The sequence below is a fragment of the Dioscorea cayenensis genome, chromosome 11 (assembly GCF_009730915.1).
Source record: "Dioscorea cayenensis subsp. rotundata cultivar TDr96_F1 chromosome 11, TDr96_F1_v2_PseudoChromosome.rev07_lg8_w22 25.fasta, whole genome shotgun sequence".
Classification (NCBI taxonomy): domain Eukaryota; kingdom Viridiplantae; phylum Streptophyta; class Magnoliopsida; order Dioscoreales; family Dioscoreaceae; genus Dioscorea; species Dioscorea cayenensis.
In genome coordinates this window covers 16,503,652-16,519,505 of record NC_052481.1, presented here as the reverse complement: position 1 = coordinate 16,519,505, position 15,854 = coordinate 16,503,652, and the positions used below count along the sequence as shown (strand labels likewise).

General features: G+C 33.8%; 1 protein-coding gene across 1 annotated transcript; it reads right to left on the bottom strand.

Annotated features, from left to right (window-relative positions):
• Positions 1 to 668: 668 nt before the first annotated feature.
• Positions 669 to 2,426, bottom strand: LOC120271645 (pentatricopeptide repeat-containing protein DOT4, chloroplastic-like). Its single transcript, XM_039278319.1, has one exon. It carries the CDS (start codon positions 2,424 to 2,426, stop codon positions 669 to 671), a length of 1,758 nt encoding a protein of 585 aa, XP_039134253.1.
• Positions 2,427 to 15,854: the final 13,428 nt, after the last annotated feature.

Below are 15,854 nucleotides of genomic sequence, written 5' to 3'. Positions count from 1 at the left end.
TAAATGAAAATAATTTTTAAAATTTGACATATTTTTTATAAATTTAAGACTATCAATTAATTTAAACTAATTTTTTTAATTTGTGTAAATCGATTAAATTGATTCAGCGAGACTAAAATTATTAATGTAGTAAAAAATTGTGCAAATTCGTAAAGATCTTGAATTCTCTATCATAAGTGAAAACACAAATAATATCCTATCAATTGATCGTTGTCTGTTGCCAACGATCTCTTGGTTTATTGGCACCAAACTTTCTGAATAGAGCGTTCGTATCTTTACTGAAAAAACAAGTTTGAACCTCAGCTCAAGTAGGATGAAAGCACATGTATGTTGAGATAGTAACTCCCATCTCTGCGCACCCTTGACATGTTTTATCCACATTTCATAAAAAAAAAAAAATAAGAAAAAAAATAAGAAAAAATACACAGCTTATATTCTATAGTTTGCATTTGCATAAATAAATGTCACAATTAAGATGCAATATAATGATAAATAATAATCCACAGGAGAGTTTGAACACAACCTACAAGTAAATCAAAGTGCCAAGAGTTTGCAAGGCTTTCTAGTTCACAGAGGATGAATAAATCAACAAGAATCATTGAGAACTCAAACCCTTTTCTTTCCAAGTGAAGGGAAGCATGACATAAAAACCATAGTGCCATTTATGTCTAACCAACATCACTCGGCAATGCATCAAGCAAACTTAAGCCTGTCTTCTTAACCAGACCATTTTTCCGAATCCTCATTCTCAAAGTCTCAGCATGTTCAAACTTCCCAACTGATGCAAATGCATTTGATAGCTGCACAACATGGCCAGAATCCTTTGAATCCATATAAAACACTCTCTCTGCCGCTATTTCTGCCAATCTAATGTCACTGTGGATATTCGCTCCGCCAAGCAATGCCTTCCAAACATTAGGACTAACTCCATAAAGTTGCATGTTCACAATATTTTCAGCTTCTTCTAATCGCCCAGCCCTTGAAAGCATGTCGATTAAGCACGCATAATGTTCTTCTCTAGGCTCAACCCTCTCGTCTTTCAACATCTTATTCAAAATAATCAGTCCATCGTTCACCAAACCGGCATAGTTGCAAGCCATCAACAAGCTTAGATAAGTCACACAATCCACTTCTTGCCCGCATTTCTCCATGTTCTGAAAGAGAGCCACTGCTTCTTTTCCCTTTCCATTAATTCCATACGATGTGATCATTGCATTCCAAGAAACTATGTCCAGGCAAACCATCTCCTGAAAAACTCTGAACGCAAAATCTGCATTCCCACATTTCCCATAAGCTGAAACAAGACTGTTTTGTATTCCTTTGCCATGGAGCAAGCCTAATTTCAGACCACAAGCATGGAATTGCTTGCATGTCCTGAAGCTCGCTGTCTCACCACATGCTGTTATTGCACAGACTAACACTACTGAATCAAGACTAAAACTTTCTAAAGATCTCATTCCCATCACCAATTCCAATCCTTCTCCAGGCTGTCTATTGTAAACGTATCCTGAGATCATTGCAGTCCATGACACCAAACTCTTTTTAGATACTCGATCAAATATAATTCTTGCAGATTTTGAATCTCCACCTCTTGAATACAATTTTATCAGAGAATTCATAACAGGAAGCTCTGTTCCAAATCCATGTATAATTGCTTGACTTTGAGCACATCTTCCCATTTTTAAATCTCCGGTTATTGCACATGCACTGATGACATATACCAATATTATTGTATCAGGCTCAACTCCATTAGCTCTCATTTCACTGAACATATATAGAGCTTCTGCAGCACATCCAGTATCCAAATAAAAACCGATCATCATCGTCCAACTAATGACATCCCTGACATCCATCTCACTGAAGAAACACATCCCACACTCTAAATTTCCAACACTCAAGTACATCTCTAAGACTGCATTCATCACAGGCACATGCGAACAAAGCCCGAGCTTAATAATGTCTGCATGTACACTGCTGCAAAATTCAAACGATTCATAACCAATGCAACTCTGACTGATCTTCAACATGGTTATAGAGTTCGGCATGGCACCCAACGCCCGCATTCGCTTAAATAGCAACAAAGCCTCCTCAAACAAGTCATTGAGCACAAATGCAGAGATCATCCCATTACATGAAACCAAACTCGGGCTATTCATTTCTGAAAACACACTATATGAATCAATCACATTTCCACACTTAGCATAAGCATCCAACAATGCAGTTCCCACAAAATGATTGGATTCAACTCCATATTTAATCACTTCTCCATGGATGCACTCTATGAGTTTTGAACTCTGCATGCCAGCCAAAGCAACAAAAACAGCCACAAAGGTGAATGAATTGGGACGAATGCAGCACCTCTGCATGTCCAGAAACAGTTGAATTGATTCAGTGAAGAAGCCATTGGTTGCATAACCATAAATCATCGTAGAGAAGGACACAATGTTCTTTTGAGGCATTTCATCAAGCACCTTCCTTGCAAGTTCGACTGAACCAGATTTACAGTAAGCATTGATGGTTTTGGTGGCAGAGACCAGTTGGGTTTGGGGGAAAGAGAGACAATGGAAGAGCTTGGAACTGGACCTGTTAGCTATGAAGGAGAAATATGGGAAACTAGTGAATGGGCGCATAGAAGAGCTGGGAGAAGAAACACACAGGTTTGTGCATGGCGAGCTCACAAATTTGAAGCTCCTTCTTGTATTATTTTATATTTTTGAATGGAGACAAGCTACAGTTAGAACTCACTCTCATCATTGGGCCGGGCCGGGGTTGACCAAATTTTTAAATATGAAGCCCCTGGGCCAGTTCATGGGTTTGGCTTGTTGAATCAATTATTGGATCGGACTAGAATCGACCCATTGGACTCGTCTCAAATCAGCCCGTCGCTATTTTTTTAAAAATTTTACTTAATTAATCTTTGTGATGATTTAAAAATAAAAAAAATAAATAATTTTATTAATTAATTAGTTTTATTATATTTTTAGTTGAGAAAAATATTGTATCACTAAAATATGATAAAATCTCAACTAGGTTGGCACCTACTCATTCATCAATTATATACATATTTTCTCAAGTTATAATGATACAATAAATAAAATTACAAAAATAAAAATAAAAATAAAAAATTAATCTTTGGAAGAACTACAATCCTTAAATTCCATGCTACATAAATTTAGTTTTTCCATTCTTCCTTCAATTCTTCAATTTTTTGTACTTCATGCATTCTTTTACTTGCTAACTCCCAATCATTAAGGCATATTAGTGCTTCAACTAATGATGGTGCTAAGCTGCTCCTTGTCTCTGATAAAAATCTACCACCTGGACTAGATTATGATGCTACTGTTAAAACTGGAATGGTTAGTATATCATGAGTCATAAGATGTAGTACCGGATAAGTATTTTTGATACATTTTCCACCATTCCAAAATATCAAAAGATTCTGATCCTTCTATTGTTGGTAATTCAACATAAGTTTTTAAATCATTAGACAAAATATTTGATGAAGAATCAATTTTTCTTTTTTTAGAAATCAAGGCAATAACATTTAATTTTGGTGGTACTTGACCACTTATTGAAAAAACTGAAGAAGACGTAGATAGAGAAGATTGAGTAGAAGAAACTTGAATACTTTGAGATTCAATTGATTGTTTATAAAAATTATATATTTCATGTAATTTATAATCAAAAGAAAATAAAGTATCATTAATTTTTTAGAATCACTATCAAATATTAAATCTAAATAAAAATCAAAATAATGATTTTTATATCTAGGATCAAAAAATAATCCAAGTAAAATAGCAATATGTAGATCTCCAAAATATTTTTAAAATTTTTCTTTCATTTTTTCAAGAACAAGTTTAAATATTCTATATTAGAATAATTATTAAACATATAACAAATGTTAAGTAAATTCGGAATGACATAGCAAATACTAGGAGTATATACCGTATAAAATTTTTTTGTTAAGGTATTAAAAACTTGTAAAAAATCTCAAACAATATTTGCATATGTCCAATCAAGTTCATCGGGTTGTTCAATATTACAATAGTGAGAGTTATTGTGCAATTTAACACAATAAAAATTTAAAACATCTTTATATGTAGTTGCTACTCATAACATTTCATATGTAGAGTTCCATCTATGTGGTAAATCAAGTTTAAAATTTTTTTTTTTGTAATTGTTTACAACATTTAAAATACAACTCATGTCTAGCTTGAGAATTATTAATTTTATGAATACTATTTCTAATTTTTGAAATAGAAAAAAAAATTATTGATAAACAATCTTGCACAATTAAATTTAAAATATGAGCACAACACCATATACAAAAATCAATACAGAAAAGTGAATGCAAATAATGAATTAAAAGGGTAGGTGCAATATCATTATTACTAGCATTATCCAATGTTAAAGAAACAACTTTATTAACAATTTCCCATTCTTGAAGTCCTTCTAAAATTGTATTTCCAATGATAAAACCAGTATGAGGAGATTCAACTATTCAAAAATAATAATAATAATTTGCTTACACAATTTCCAATCCGTATCAATATAATGTTCAGTCAAACAAAGAAAACCAATTTGATTACAAGAAGTCCACATATCAGAAGTTAAACAAATTTTTCTTTAAAATTTGCAAAAAAAGATTTTAAAATCACTTTTTTATAGAAAACTTTTTCATAATATCTCCTTTCACAATAGAAGTATAAAAACCTTCATATTGTGGATTAATTCCTCTTTAAATAGTACAGGTAAAATCATATTTATCAACGAAAGTAAATGATTGTTCAGCTCTAACTATATAATCTACTATTTCAGATCTACCTATTCTTTATTATAAGAAAATGTAGTTAAATTATCCGATTGATCTTTACCTAATTTCATAAAATTACGTATGTCTACATTATGTTTTTGACTACAAGATCTCATATGCCTAAGAAGATGACTAGTGCCATCTTTTGAAAGATAATTACCACATATTTTTCATTTTGGCTTTAATTCAATTTTTCCATTATCTAGTGTTTTTTCTACCCTTTTCAAAATAATCCCATACAGATGAAAATGATCTCTTACCACTACCACCCCGATTTTGTCGAGTAACAGATGTACCTCCACCTTCATAAGTAGGTAATATTGATTGAGAATCAACTACTTCGAAAAGTGGAACTTCGTCATCCATGGTTTCGGGGACATGAATATCCTTTTCATGAGTTGTAGTGAAAGAGCTTGAAAGCCTGAGATTTGAGAATCATAAGAAATGAGAATGTGATTGGTGTGAAAACATGAAAATGAGAACGGTATTTATAAAAAACTTTTTAAATTAAAAATAAATAAATAAATAAATAGATAAAAGTTAACTGGGAGGGAGGAGTCGTTGCTCCCTCTTCCAACAGCCAAATTCTCTCAATTTCACTCTCAACCTTTTCCATAATAACATTTTTTTTTAACTTTATATTTTTATTATAAAATAAAAAAAATAATATAAGATGTGATAATGATACCATATAAAGTATATTTTGAGAATTGATTATCAAATTATTTTCAAATATTCTTTCTCTTAAATTAGCTCCTCTAACTATGTCATTGTATATTTTGTAATATGGCAAATATTTCAAATCTTTGTAAGTTAGGATCAAAATATGTTCTTTTCTTTTTAGATCATTCTATGATTCTATCAATGTATAATATATGGCCTATATATACTTGATTGATCATTCTATTTCTATCATTGTATATTCTTTGTGATATTTTTAAAATTTTTATTATTAATATTTAATAATAAATCGAATGGGTTAGCTCATGGGCCAGCTCGTTGGATTAGCCCAAAAAAAAGTCCAAAAGGCAGGCCGACCCGTCATTTAAAAATGATATCCTTATCCAATCCAAAAGTTTGTTTGGTAGGGCTTAGGCGAACCCATCAAATATTAACTTTGGATTGGGTTTGGATCGAGCTTAGGCAGGCCTTAGGCCAGTCCGTGGGCCTTGGGTCAAATGATGAGAGTGAGTTAGAACGTAAATATACCTCGTTTTCTCACTTCAGAGTGGAGATTCGATTCTTTCTTCCTTGCACAGGTGTGCACTCAGAAGATCTAATTAATAGCCTATAAATGAAATTGGCTTTTCCTTTTTTGGAAATTTGCAATATGAACTAATGCTAAACCCTAATTCACTCTCATCATTTGGCCCAAGGCCTACGGACTAGTCCAAGCTTAGCCCAAGTCAGATCCAAAGTCAATGTTTGACGGGCCAGTGATGGGCCGGCCCTTTTGAATTTTTTTGGGCTAATCCAACAGGCCGATCCATGATTTAGCCATTGGATTTATTATTAAACACTAATAATAAAAATTAAAAGAATATTACAAATGATTGATTAATTGAAATAAGCCCATCATACAAGAGAGCAACCTAGCTAATTCAAGGCCGAGCCTAGCCGACCTAATGATAATAGTGAACCCTAATTACTTAAGATATTAACTTAATTAGTTAAGTTTTTGTATTTAAGTATTAGTGCATCTAAGTCCAAATGTGTAGATTTGTGTATGTTATTGCTTAGTCTTCTTTATTATAGTGTTTGTGGTTTATAACTAAAGTAATTGGATTTTTATAAAAGTATTTGTAAGTTCATATTTAACCAAATGGTTTTAGATTTCTGTATCTATGTAGATGAAGTTTATTTGTTTAAATTTCTCTCTAGCGCTGGTTAGACTTCTATATTTAAGCACTTATGAGTTTAATACTCATAATTATGTGTTTTTGAGTTCAATTATTTAGATTTCTTTTAATTAAATTGTTTAAGTTCAGAGGTTTAGATTTATGCACGCAAACATCTAGGGTTTTTAAATGCTATCGATTAGTTTGTTAAGTACTACATTATAGTATATATATATATATATATATATATATAATAAATTTAGGATTTATTTTTAGTTGATTATGCATTTTCTCATATTTTTTAAATGAATTTCACTCTTTTAGTTCAAGTTACTGTTCTTTATTATTTTGCATACAAATAAATGGAGTTTGGATTTTATTCAAAATGAGAGTGACTTATAGTAGCTACCACAACCATTACTCGTGGTGCAAAAATTCAAAAGACTCAAACCCTAGAAGGAGTACAACTTGCTCGTGCTAGCTAACATAACCGTAAATCTTTGCCGCCATCACAACCCTAATTTAACCCTCTTCGATATAAGGCCAAGAAAGAGGATTTCCAGGGAATCTTTTGGCTATAATTTTATTGTACTTAATGCTTGTGAATGAGTTGTGCCCCTCATATTTGCATAATTTAAGACACCAAGAAAAGGACCGAAAGTTGAACTTCAGTGCTAGAAGCCCTAGAATTGAACATGAAATCCTATATTATGTTCTTGAGTATTACTAGATATTATAGAACTTAAAGGATTTAATAAGATTCGATTACTACAAAATTAGGAGTTGTTCTAAGTTAGATACCGCACTATATTCCGAAGAAATATAATGAGTATCCTAGGATATTCCACCTTCAAAGTAATTAAATTTAACTAGGAAAGAGTCAATACAAAGTTTTTTATCTATTATTGAGATGAACTTTAATCCTAGAAGCCCTTGCATTTGAATTAATCACCTAGGACGTTGACAGTTGTAGTTTTGTTAGTTTTAGCTTTCATTAATTATCATTTCCACAATTCGCACGCATATCGATTCGCCAAACTAACTTTAATTCCAAAAATTGGTAGTTAGTAACAAAGTTTTAATGAGAACGATATTTTATTTACTACTTCAACAATATTTGCGCTTGCGGTACACATTATAAGCATAGCCCCTTACATATATAATCCCTTCTAATCTCCACTTCCCACATTTGCAAGATAAGATCATTTCCATGGCTAATTACATAAATACAAATTTTCATCGCATACACTTAAAACATGCTTTTTTATCTCATTTATCTACATATTTACACCTCATCACCAATCCATACTTCATGCCTTGCTCCAAATTAAACACATAGACTAGTAGTGATGCGATACATGTGAACATGATCTCCTATCATCACAAAAATATCTCTCCCCTCCTCAATACCTCCTTACATAATTATAAACATGTCATACTTCACCCACAACCTCACAATTATGAGATAATTCCATTTTCAAGCTTGATTACAAGGATATAAATCTATCCTAGTGTCTTACTCATATATATCATGTTCTTTAACATATCCAAACCTAAGGGGCATTCATTTCGCCGTAAGTGGTGGGAAATGGATTGACTTCCCCCACGTCTGATATTCTTTTCCTTTGAAGTGGGTTTTAGTTAAAACCCACTTCAGAATTTTTTACATTGAAGTGGGGGAAGTGCGCCCCTTATAAAAGCCCACTTCCATTCACTTCCAAAACTATTTTTGAAGTTACTGAAGTAGACATCGGCCATCTCCCATCTCCCCTCCGCCAGGGCACACGGTGCTTTCTTCCCCAATGACCTGATATGATCTCCGGTAATAGCTGAAACTCTTCTTCGATAGCATCTGAATCTCCTCTCCAGCAGCGGGTGAATCTTCCCTCCGGCACGGCTAGATCTCAAGCTTTGGGTCCTTATTTTCTGGATTCAAATCCACACAAAGAATCACGTGAAGGCCATTCCCGAAGTTTTCTTTCGATCTTTGAGGTTCCCTTAGAGAAAAGAGAACCTTTCCTGCCAAGTGAGATCTATCATCCTTTTTTGCTCTTTTTAGCTCCAATCCTCCATTCTCATTTCTCAACTGAATCACCAAGCATTCTTCTATTTCTTTGTTTTTTTTTTGTTTTTAATCTTTTGTGTGTTTTGAATTTCATTGATTTGATGAGAAGTGAGTCTTTATGGCTCTCATAGATTTGATCCCGGATTGGAAATGTGAGTGTTTGGAAGTTCATAGTCTTGTTCTTTTTGAATGCTTGACATGATTTGGGGCTTTTTCTTTTGTGAAATAATTGGAAAGTTTTGGGATTTTGATTTTGTTTCTTTTGTAGGTTTTCTTTTGTAAGTTTCTTTGATTTATGTTTTTTTTTCTTTTTTATCTATGGAAATTCAGTATTAGGTTTTCATTTTGGTGACTTATGAGTCTTTAATGCGGGTCCAAAAGGGGATAAATATAATATTAATATATATTGAAGAAATTTCTTTCATGTTTCTCTTTGTTGTTGAAGACTTGTTGTTTTATGTGGAGGTTAAATAAGATTTGGACTTGTGTATATATATATATATATATATATATATATATATATATATATATATATTCTTTTGGGTAAGATTTAATTCAAAATGGGAGTTTTGATAGTAGTTACTAATAAAGTTACACAGGATATCAATTTACCATTTAATCTGAAGCTCTTGAATTTTTATAAGTTTTTTTTATCTAGTCATTTATCTCAAACCATGAGTATATGGGAAAATTGATGTGTTGGATCTAGGACAATTGTTAACAATGATAAAATGTTAAAACTATAGAAGAATTCACTTTAACACCATTGACATTTTTGTTAGGCACTAAATAATTTTGTTTTTACATGAAGTCCTGCCAAGTTTGGAGCTCTTTGTGTACCTATGAACAACTAAATTTCTAGTGATTCAAATGTCTTTAGACTGGTTTGCCAGCATAATGCTGTGGGGACTGAATAATGTTGATGTATAGATTTGTGTAATTTGGGGAAATGAGACTTGTTTGCTGGCAATTGAAGACAATTAACTGGAAGTGTTATCTCTAAATGCACTTTTTCATTACTTGCCATTGTTGTTTGTGTTGTAAAGAATTCTATTTCAAAACTATTGACTTTTCATTTGATGTTATTATGAACTGCAATTGGAGCAGGGTTTATCCTTTTTTTTTAGTAATTCTCCTTGCAATTGTTTAATTCATTGATTAGTTCTATATGGTTGCACTCTAATATGCTTTGATTGCTTATTAATTGTAGACATACGTTGTTGAATTTGACTTGTGTTTTCAAATTTAAGGCAGCCAATGATAATATAGGTTTAGAGATATTTAGTGACATTTTTATAAATATGAAATTTATGATAATACCCTAAAAAAAATATTTCTATGTTAATATAGGTTTATAATGGCCAATGACAATCTATCTGAATTAATCTACATCGACACTCCTGTGTTCATAACCATGGCCGTCATTTTAGCAATGTTGTCTAACCGACAAAGACGGCAGGTGCTACCTCAAGAACCTTCCTTCATTAGAGATATTCATCAAAATGCACACATGGCCACAATATTAGATGGAGGTATTCATAATTGTGTTGAATACATACGGATATCCAAGGATACTTTCCTCAAACTTTGCACTATATTAAGGGAGATTGGCCACTTGAGGGATACCATCCACGTTGCGGTAGAGGAACAAGTGGCATTGTTCTTACACATAGTTGGGCACCATGCAAAGAATAGGGCAACGAAAATTGATTTTGTTAGATTAGGTGCGACGGTGAGCAAATGTTTTAATGATGTCCTCCAAGCTATTTGTAGCATCAAACATTTGTTTGTGAAACAACCAAGCACATCAATACACCCTAATATAGAATTCAACCCAAATTTTTATCCTGTCTTCAAGGTGTGATGTATTTCTTTACCATTAAATTCAAATTAGAAATTATTTTATCCGACCAATCTAATTAAGTTTTAGATCTCAGGATTGCATTCGACTTGTTGATGGCACTCATATAGACGCAAGGGTAAGTGCAGATCTAATGAATAAATTTGTGGATCGCAAGGGTATCACACAAAACTTTCTTGCCGTATGTGATTTGGATCTAAAATTTACATATGTTCTTACCGGTGTTCACCAAATAACTACTTAGTTTTGAAAGATGCACTATCATGACCACCGCCATATGGATTGCATATACCTCCAGGTTTAATTATACAACACATGTTATATATTTCTCATATATTCTTTTATAAATTGAACTCAATATCTTTAATATTTAATGCAAGGTAAATATTACTTTGTTGATGCCGGTGTTAGGAACTAAGAAACAACGGCAAGAATAAAAAAAATAAGCAAAAAGAAAAACATAGAGATTTACTTGGTTCACCCAAAACTAGGTATACGTCCACGGCCGTCAGTTGATTTCACTATTTTTCTTCACCAACAAAACACCTTTTTTACAAGGATGAATATATATATATATATATATATATATAGGGAAAATATCTGAGAAAAAAACTAGTACAGTGGAAATTTCCAAAAAAAAAAACCCCTCAAAATTTTCAAAAAAACAAATCACAACTAAGTGTTTAGTATAATCAGGCTCCACACAACTCAGCAATCTCCCACTTGGGGACTAATCTCATCCAAGTTCTCAAGCTTCAAATCTTGAAAGAAACACAGCTAAACAATAGACCGGCGACAAAAACTTCTAATCATCAGGTGCTCAAACCAGCTAAAGCTTTGCATAGCTTTAGTTTGTCAACAATAACTACCTTGGTTAACATATCAGCTGGATTTTCACTGCCTGGAATCATCTCAAGAGCCAACACTTTATCTTCTAATAAAGTCCGAATGAAATGATACCTTAATTGGATATGCTTGGTACTTGAATGAAATGCTGAATTCTTGGTAAGATGAATGGCACTTTGGTTGTTGCCGTACAAAATACTATTCTCCTGCCTCTTTCCCAATTCTACCAAAAAGTTTTGTAACCAGATTATCTCCTTGCTAGCTTCTATAACAACAACATACTCTACTTCTATTGTCAAGAGAGTAACAACTTTCTGCAATTGATAAATCCAACTAACAGCAGTGCCATTCAATGTATAAATGTACCCTATAGTACTCTTCTTGTTATCTGTATCTCCAGCAAAATCAGCATCTACATAACCCTACAATTTCAAACTTGCACCTATGAAACAAATACATATATCTGACGAGCCCTTCAGATATCTTAGAATCCACTTAACTACTTCCCAATGCTGTTTTCCAGGCCTAGTTATGAATTGACTCACAACTCCCACTACATGTGCAATGTCTGGACTTGTACACACCATAGCATACATCAAGCTGCCAATAGCTGAGGCATAGGGCACATTCCTCATGTAACCTTTTCTTCTTCTGACTTTGGTAATTGTTCTTTGCTCAATTTGAGATGACTATCCAAGGGTGTGCTTATAGATTTAGCTTCATTCATATTGAATTTGCTAAGAACTTTCTTCACACACTCCAACTGTGAAAGCTTCAATATACCACTAGCCTTATCTCTAATGATTCTCATACCAAGGATTTCATTTACAGCTCCCAAATCTTTCATTGTAAATTTTTTTAACAATTGTTTCTTCAGATAATCGATCTCCTCAATGCTAGACCCTGCAATGAACATATCATCTACATACACCATTAAGATGATATAGGAATTGTCAAAGAACTTGATATAGCAACAATGATCAGCTTCACATCTCTTGAACTCAATTTCATGCATAAAACTATCAAATTTTTTGTACCATTGTCTTGGAGCTTGTTTCAGGCCATACAAGCTCTTTCTCAATTTACAGACTTGATTCTCTTGCCACTGAACAATGAACACTTCCGGTTGAAGCATGTAAATGTCTTCATCCAAGTCACCGTGAAGAAACGTTGTCTTCACATCAATTGCTCAAGATGTTAATTCTTTGGAGCTACAATTCTAAGCACCAGTCTAATCATTAATATCTTCACAACTAGATAGAATATCTCTGTGTAGTCAATGCCTTCCTTCTGCTGGAACCCTTTAATTACTAATATGGACTTTTATTGTTTGCTACCATCATGCTCATGCTTTATTTAGTATAACCACCTGTTGTGCAAAGCCTTCTTAGTTGCTGATAACTCAATTAGTTCCCATGTTTGATTCCTCAGCAAGGAATTCATCTCATACTTCATGGCTAACTCTCACTTGCTTAAATTCTTATCTTGTAAAACTTCATCATAAAACTCTGGTTCACCACCATCAGTTAGCAAAAGATAATTTAGTGATGGTGAATAACGTTGAGGAGGTCTAATGTTCCTGGAGGATCTGCGAACTTCAGCTACTGGTGTACTCTGATCAACCTGTGAATCCGCATTCTCCTTATCATCTTAACTATTTTCTGAACAGTATTTTCAGCCAATTCATATAAGTTGACAAACTCAGATTTCTTTTGATACGTGACATCTGACAGTACGGTTGACCTGTCCTTGTACATAGCCCGTTCATTGAAAATCACATTTCTGCTTCTGACGATTTTTTCTGTTTTGTTCATCCCAAACCTATAACCAAATTTCTCATCAGCCAATGAAAAAAAAAATATCTTTTAGACTTTGCATCAAGTTTACTTTGAGCATCAGAATAAATGTGAACATAAGATACACACCCAAAAACTTTTAGATGTGATAACTTCACTTCTTTACCGCTCCAAGCCTCCTCAAGAATTCTAAACTCTATAGGAACTGATGGTCCTCGATTTATTAGGTAAGTTGCAGTGCTAACAGCATCAGCCCAAAAAACATTTAGCAACCCAACATGTAGCCTCATACACTTAGCACTCTCATTGAGAGTTCTGTTCATGCTCTCTGCCACACCATTCTGCTGTGGTGTCCCAGGAATAATCTTCTCCATCTTAATTCCTTCTGCAGCACAATACTCACTAAACCCTCCATCTACGTACTCCCCTCCACTATCTAATCTCAAGCATTTTACTTTCAAGCCTATTTCTGTCTCAACCATGGATCACTACTTCTTAAAAGTCTCAAAAATATCTGATTTATTTTTCAAAAAATAAACCCACACCTTTTTTCTTGAGTCATCGATAAAAGTTACGTAGTACCTTGAACCTCCAAGTGATGCAATCAGTGAAGGTCCCCACAAATTAGCATGCACTAATTCCAATTTTTCAGACTTCGGAGTCCTGCCAGTTTTTAAGAACCTCCAAGTGATGCAAGCCTAAGATGCAACTTTCACAAATGTCAAAATCAATAGACTTTATTTCTGGTAGCTTTCCTCTTGACAACAACACCTTCAATCCTTTCTCACTCATGTGACCAAGCCTGCAGTGCCATAGGCTTACATCAGTCTTGCTTCAGTAACTGCAACTGTATCTCTTGGACATGAGGTCATATATAGAGTGCCAGTCTTTTTTTCATGAGCCAATACTATGGCTCCCTTTGTAACCTTCCAGGTACCACCAGCAAATAGGATTGCATGCCCTTCATCATCAAGCTGTCCAATAGAAATCAGATTCCTCCTCAAGTCTGGAATATGTCAAACCTTATTCAATGACCAGATTGATCCATTGGGCGACGATATCCTGACTTCTCCCACACCCACAACATCCAAGGCTGAAACATCAGCCAATTTCACCTTCCTAAAATCACCTGCAGCGTAATTTTATAGGATTTCTCATTGTTGAGTGGTATGAAATGAAGCTCCTGAGTCCAAAACCCAATCATCAAGTGGACTGTCTATTGCAAGAAGTAATGCATCATGTATCTCTTTTGTTATAGCATTAGTGGAATCATCTTCATTCTTCTTTTTAGGGCTTTTGCATTGGTTCCTGAAAATGACCCGTTTTCCCACAATTCCAGCATTGTACTGGATGGTCTGAACTAAATTTACTTCTGTTTTGATTGAAATTTCAAGATTTTGATCTGCTCTGATTTGAATTTTTTATATTGTTTCTACCTCTTGTATCAAGATTTAGAGTAGAACCAGATCCTGAAGTTTCACTTGCATCTCTCCTGAAAATCTTCTCAGCAAAAACTAGATCTTGTATATCATTGTACTTGAGTTTTTTCCCCCTAGAATTGCTTACTGCCATCCTATTTGCTTTCCAACTGTTCGGTAAAAAAGCCAAAACGATCAGGGCATGAACCTCATCATCAAAATCAATTTCTACAGACAACAATTGATTTGTGATAACGTTGAGCTCACTCAGGTGTTGTACTACTGATGCGTTCTCTACCATCTTAAAATTGAACAATTTCTTCATCATATACACCTTGTTATTTGCCGACGGTTTTTCATACATACCAAACAACGCCTTGATCAGATCTGATGTGGTCTTCTCCTTTACAACATTATGTGCAACAGACTTAACAGAGTTAATCTGATAACTCCTAGTACCTGTCTATTAAGAAGAACCCAATCCTCATCCTTTATCATCTCAGGTATTATTCCCATGAGAGGTAGATTAAATTTCTTTGCGTGCAGATAGTTTTCAATCTGCATCCTCCAATACGCGAAGTTTGTGCCATCAAACTTTTCTACTCTAGATGCCTTTCCTGCTTCCTCTGCCATTGCTCCCACTCAAAACTAAAAAACCTTGCTTTGATACTAGTTGTTAGGAACTACAAAACAACGGTAAGAATAAAAGAAAACAAGCAAAAAGAAAAACACAGAGATTTACGTGGTTCACCAAAAACTAGGGCTACATCCACGGCCTTCGGCTGATTTCACTATTTTTCTTTACCAATAGCACGTCTTTTTTACAAGGATATATATGTAGGGAATATATATATATATATAAGAGAAAAAAAAAAACCCTAGTATAGTGGAAATTTCCAAAATTTCCTCCTCAAAATTTTCAACAAAAAAACATAACTGGGTGTTCAGTATGATCAGGCTCTACACAACTCAACAGCCGGGTACACAACAACACATGGCTTCATATCTCCATAACGAAAAGTTAGATATCATTTAGGAGAACAAGTAGGCTGTAGACCCCAAAATGCGAAGGAGTTATTCAATCTTCAGCATTCTCAACTTAGAACAAGAATAGAGCGTTCGGGATTTTAAAAAATCGATTTAGGATTTTAGATTCAAGGTCATTCTATCCTTTCAAAACACAAGTGAACATTGTTCTTGGTTGTTTTGTGCTACAT

What these genes read in the sequence shown, in the direction of transcription:
- LOC120271645 (XM_039278319.1), bottom strand. Translation starts at nt 2,426, where the DNA reads ATGATTTATGGTTATGCAACCAATGGCTTCTTCACTGAATCAATTCAA.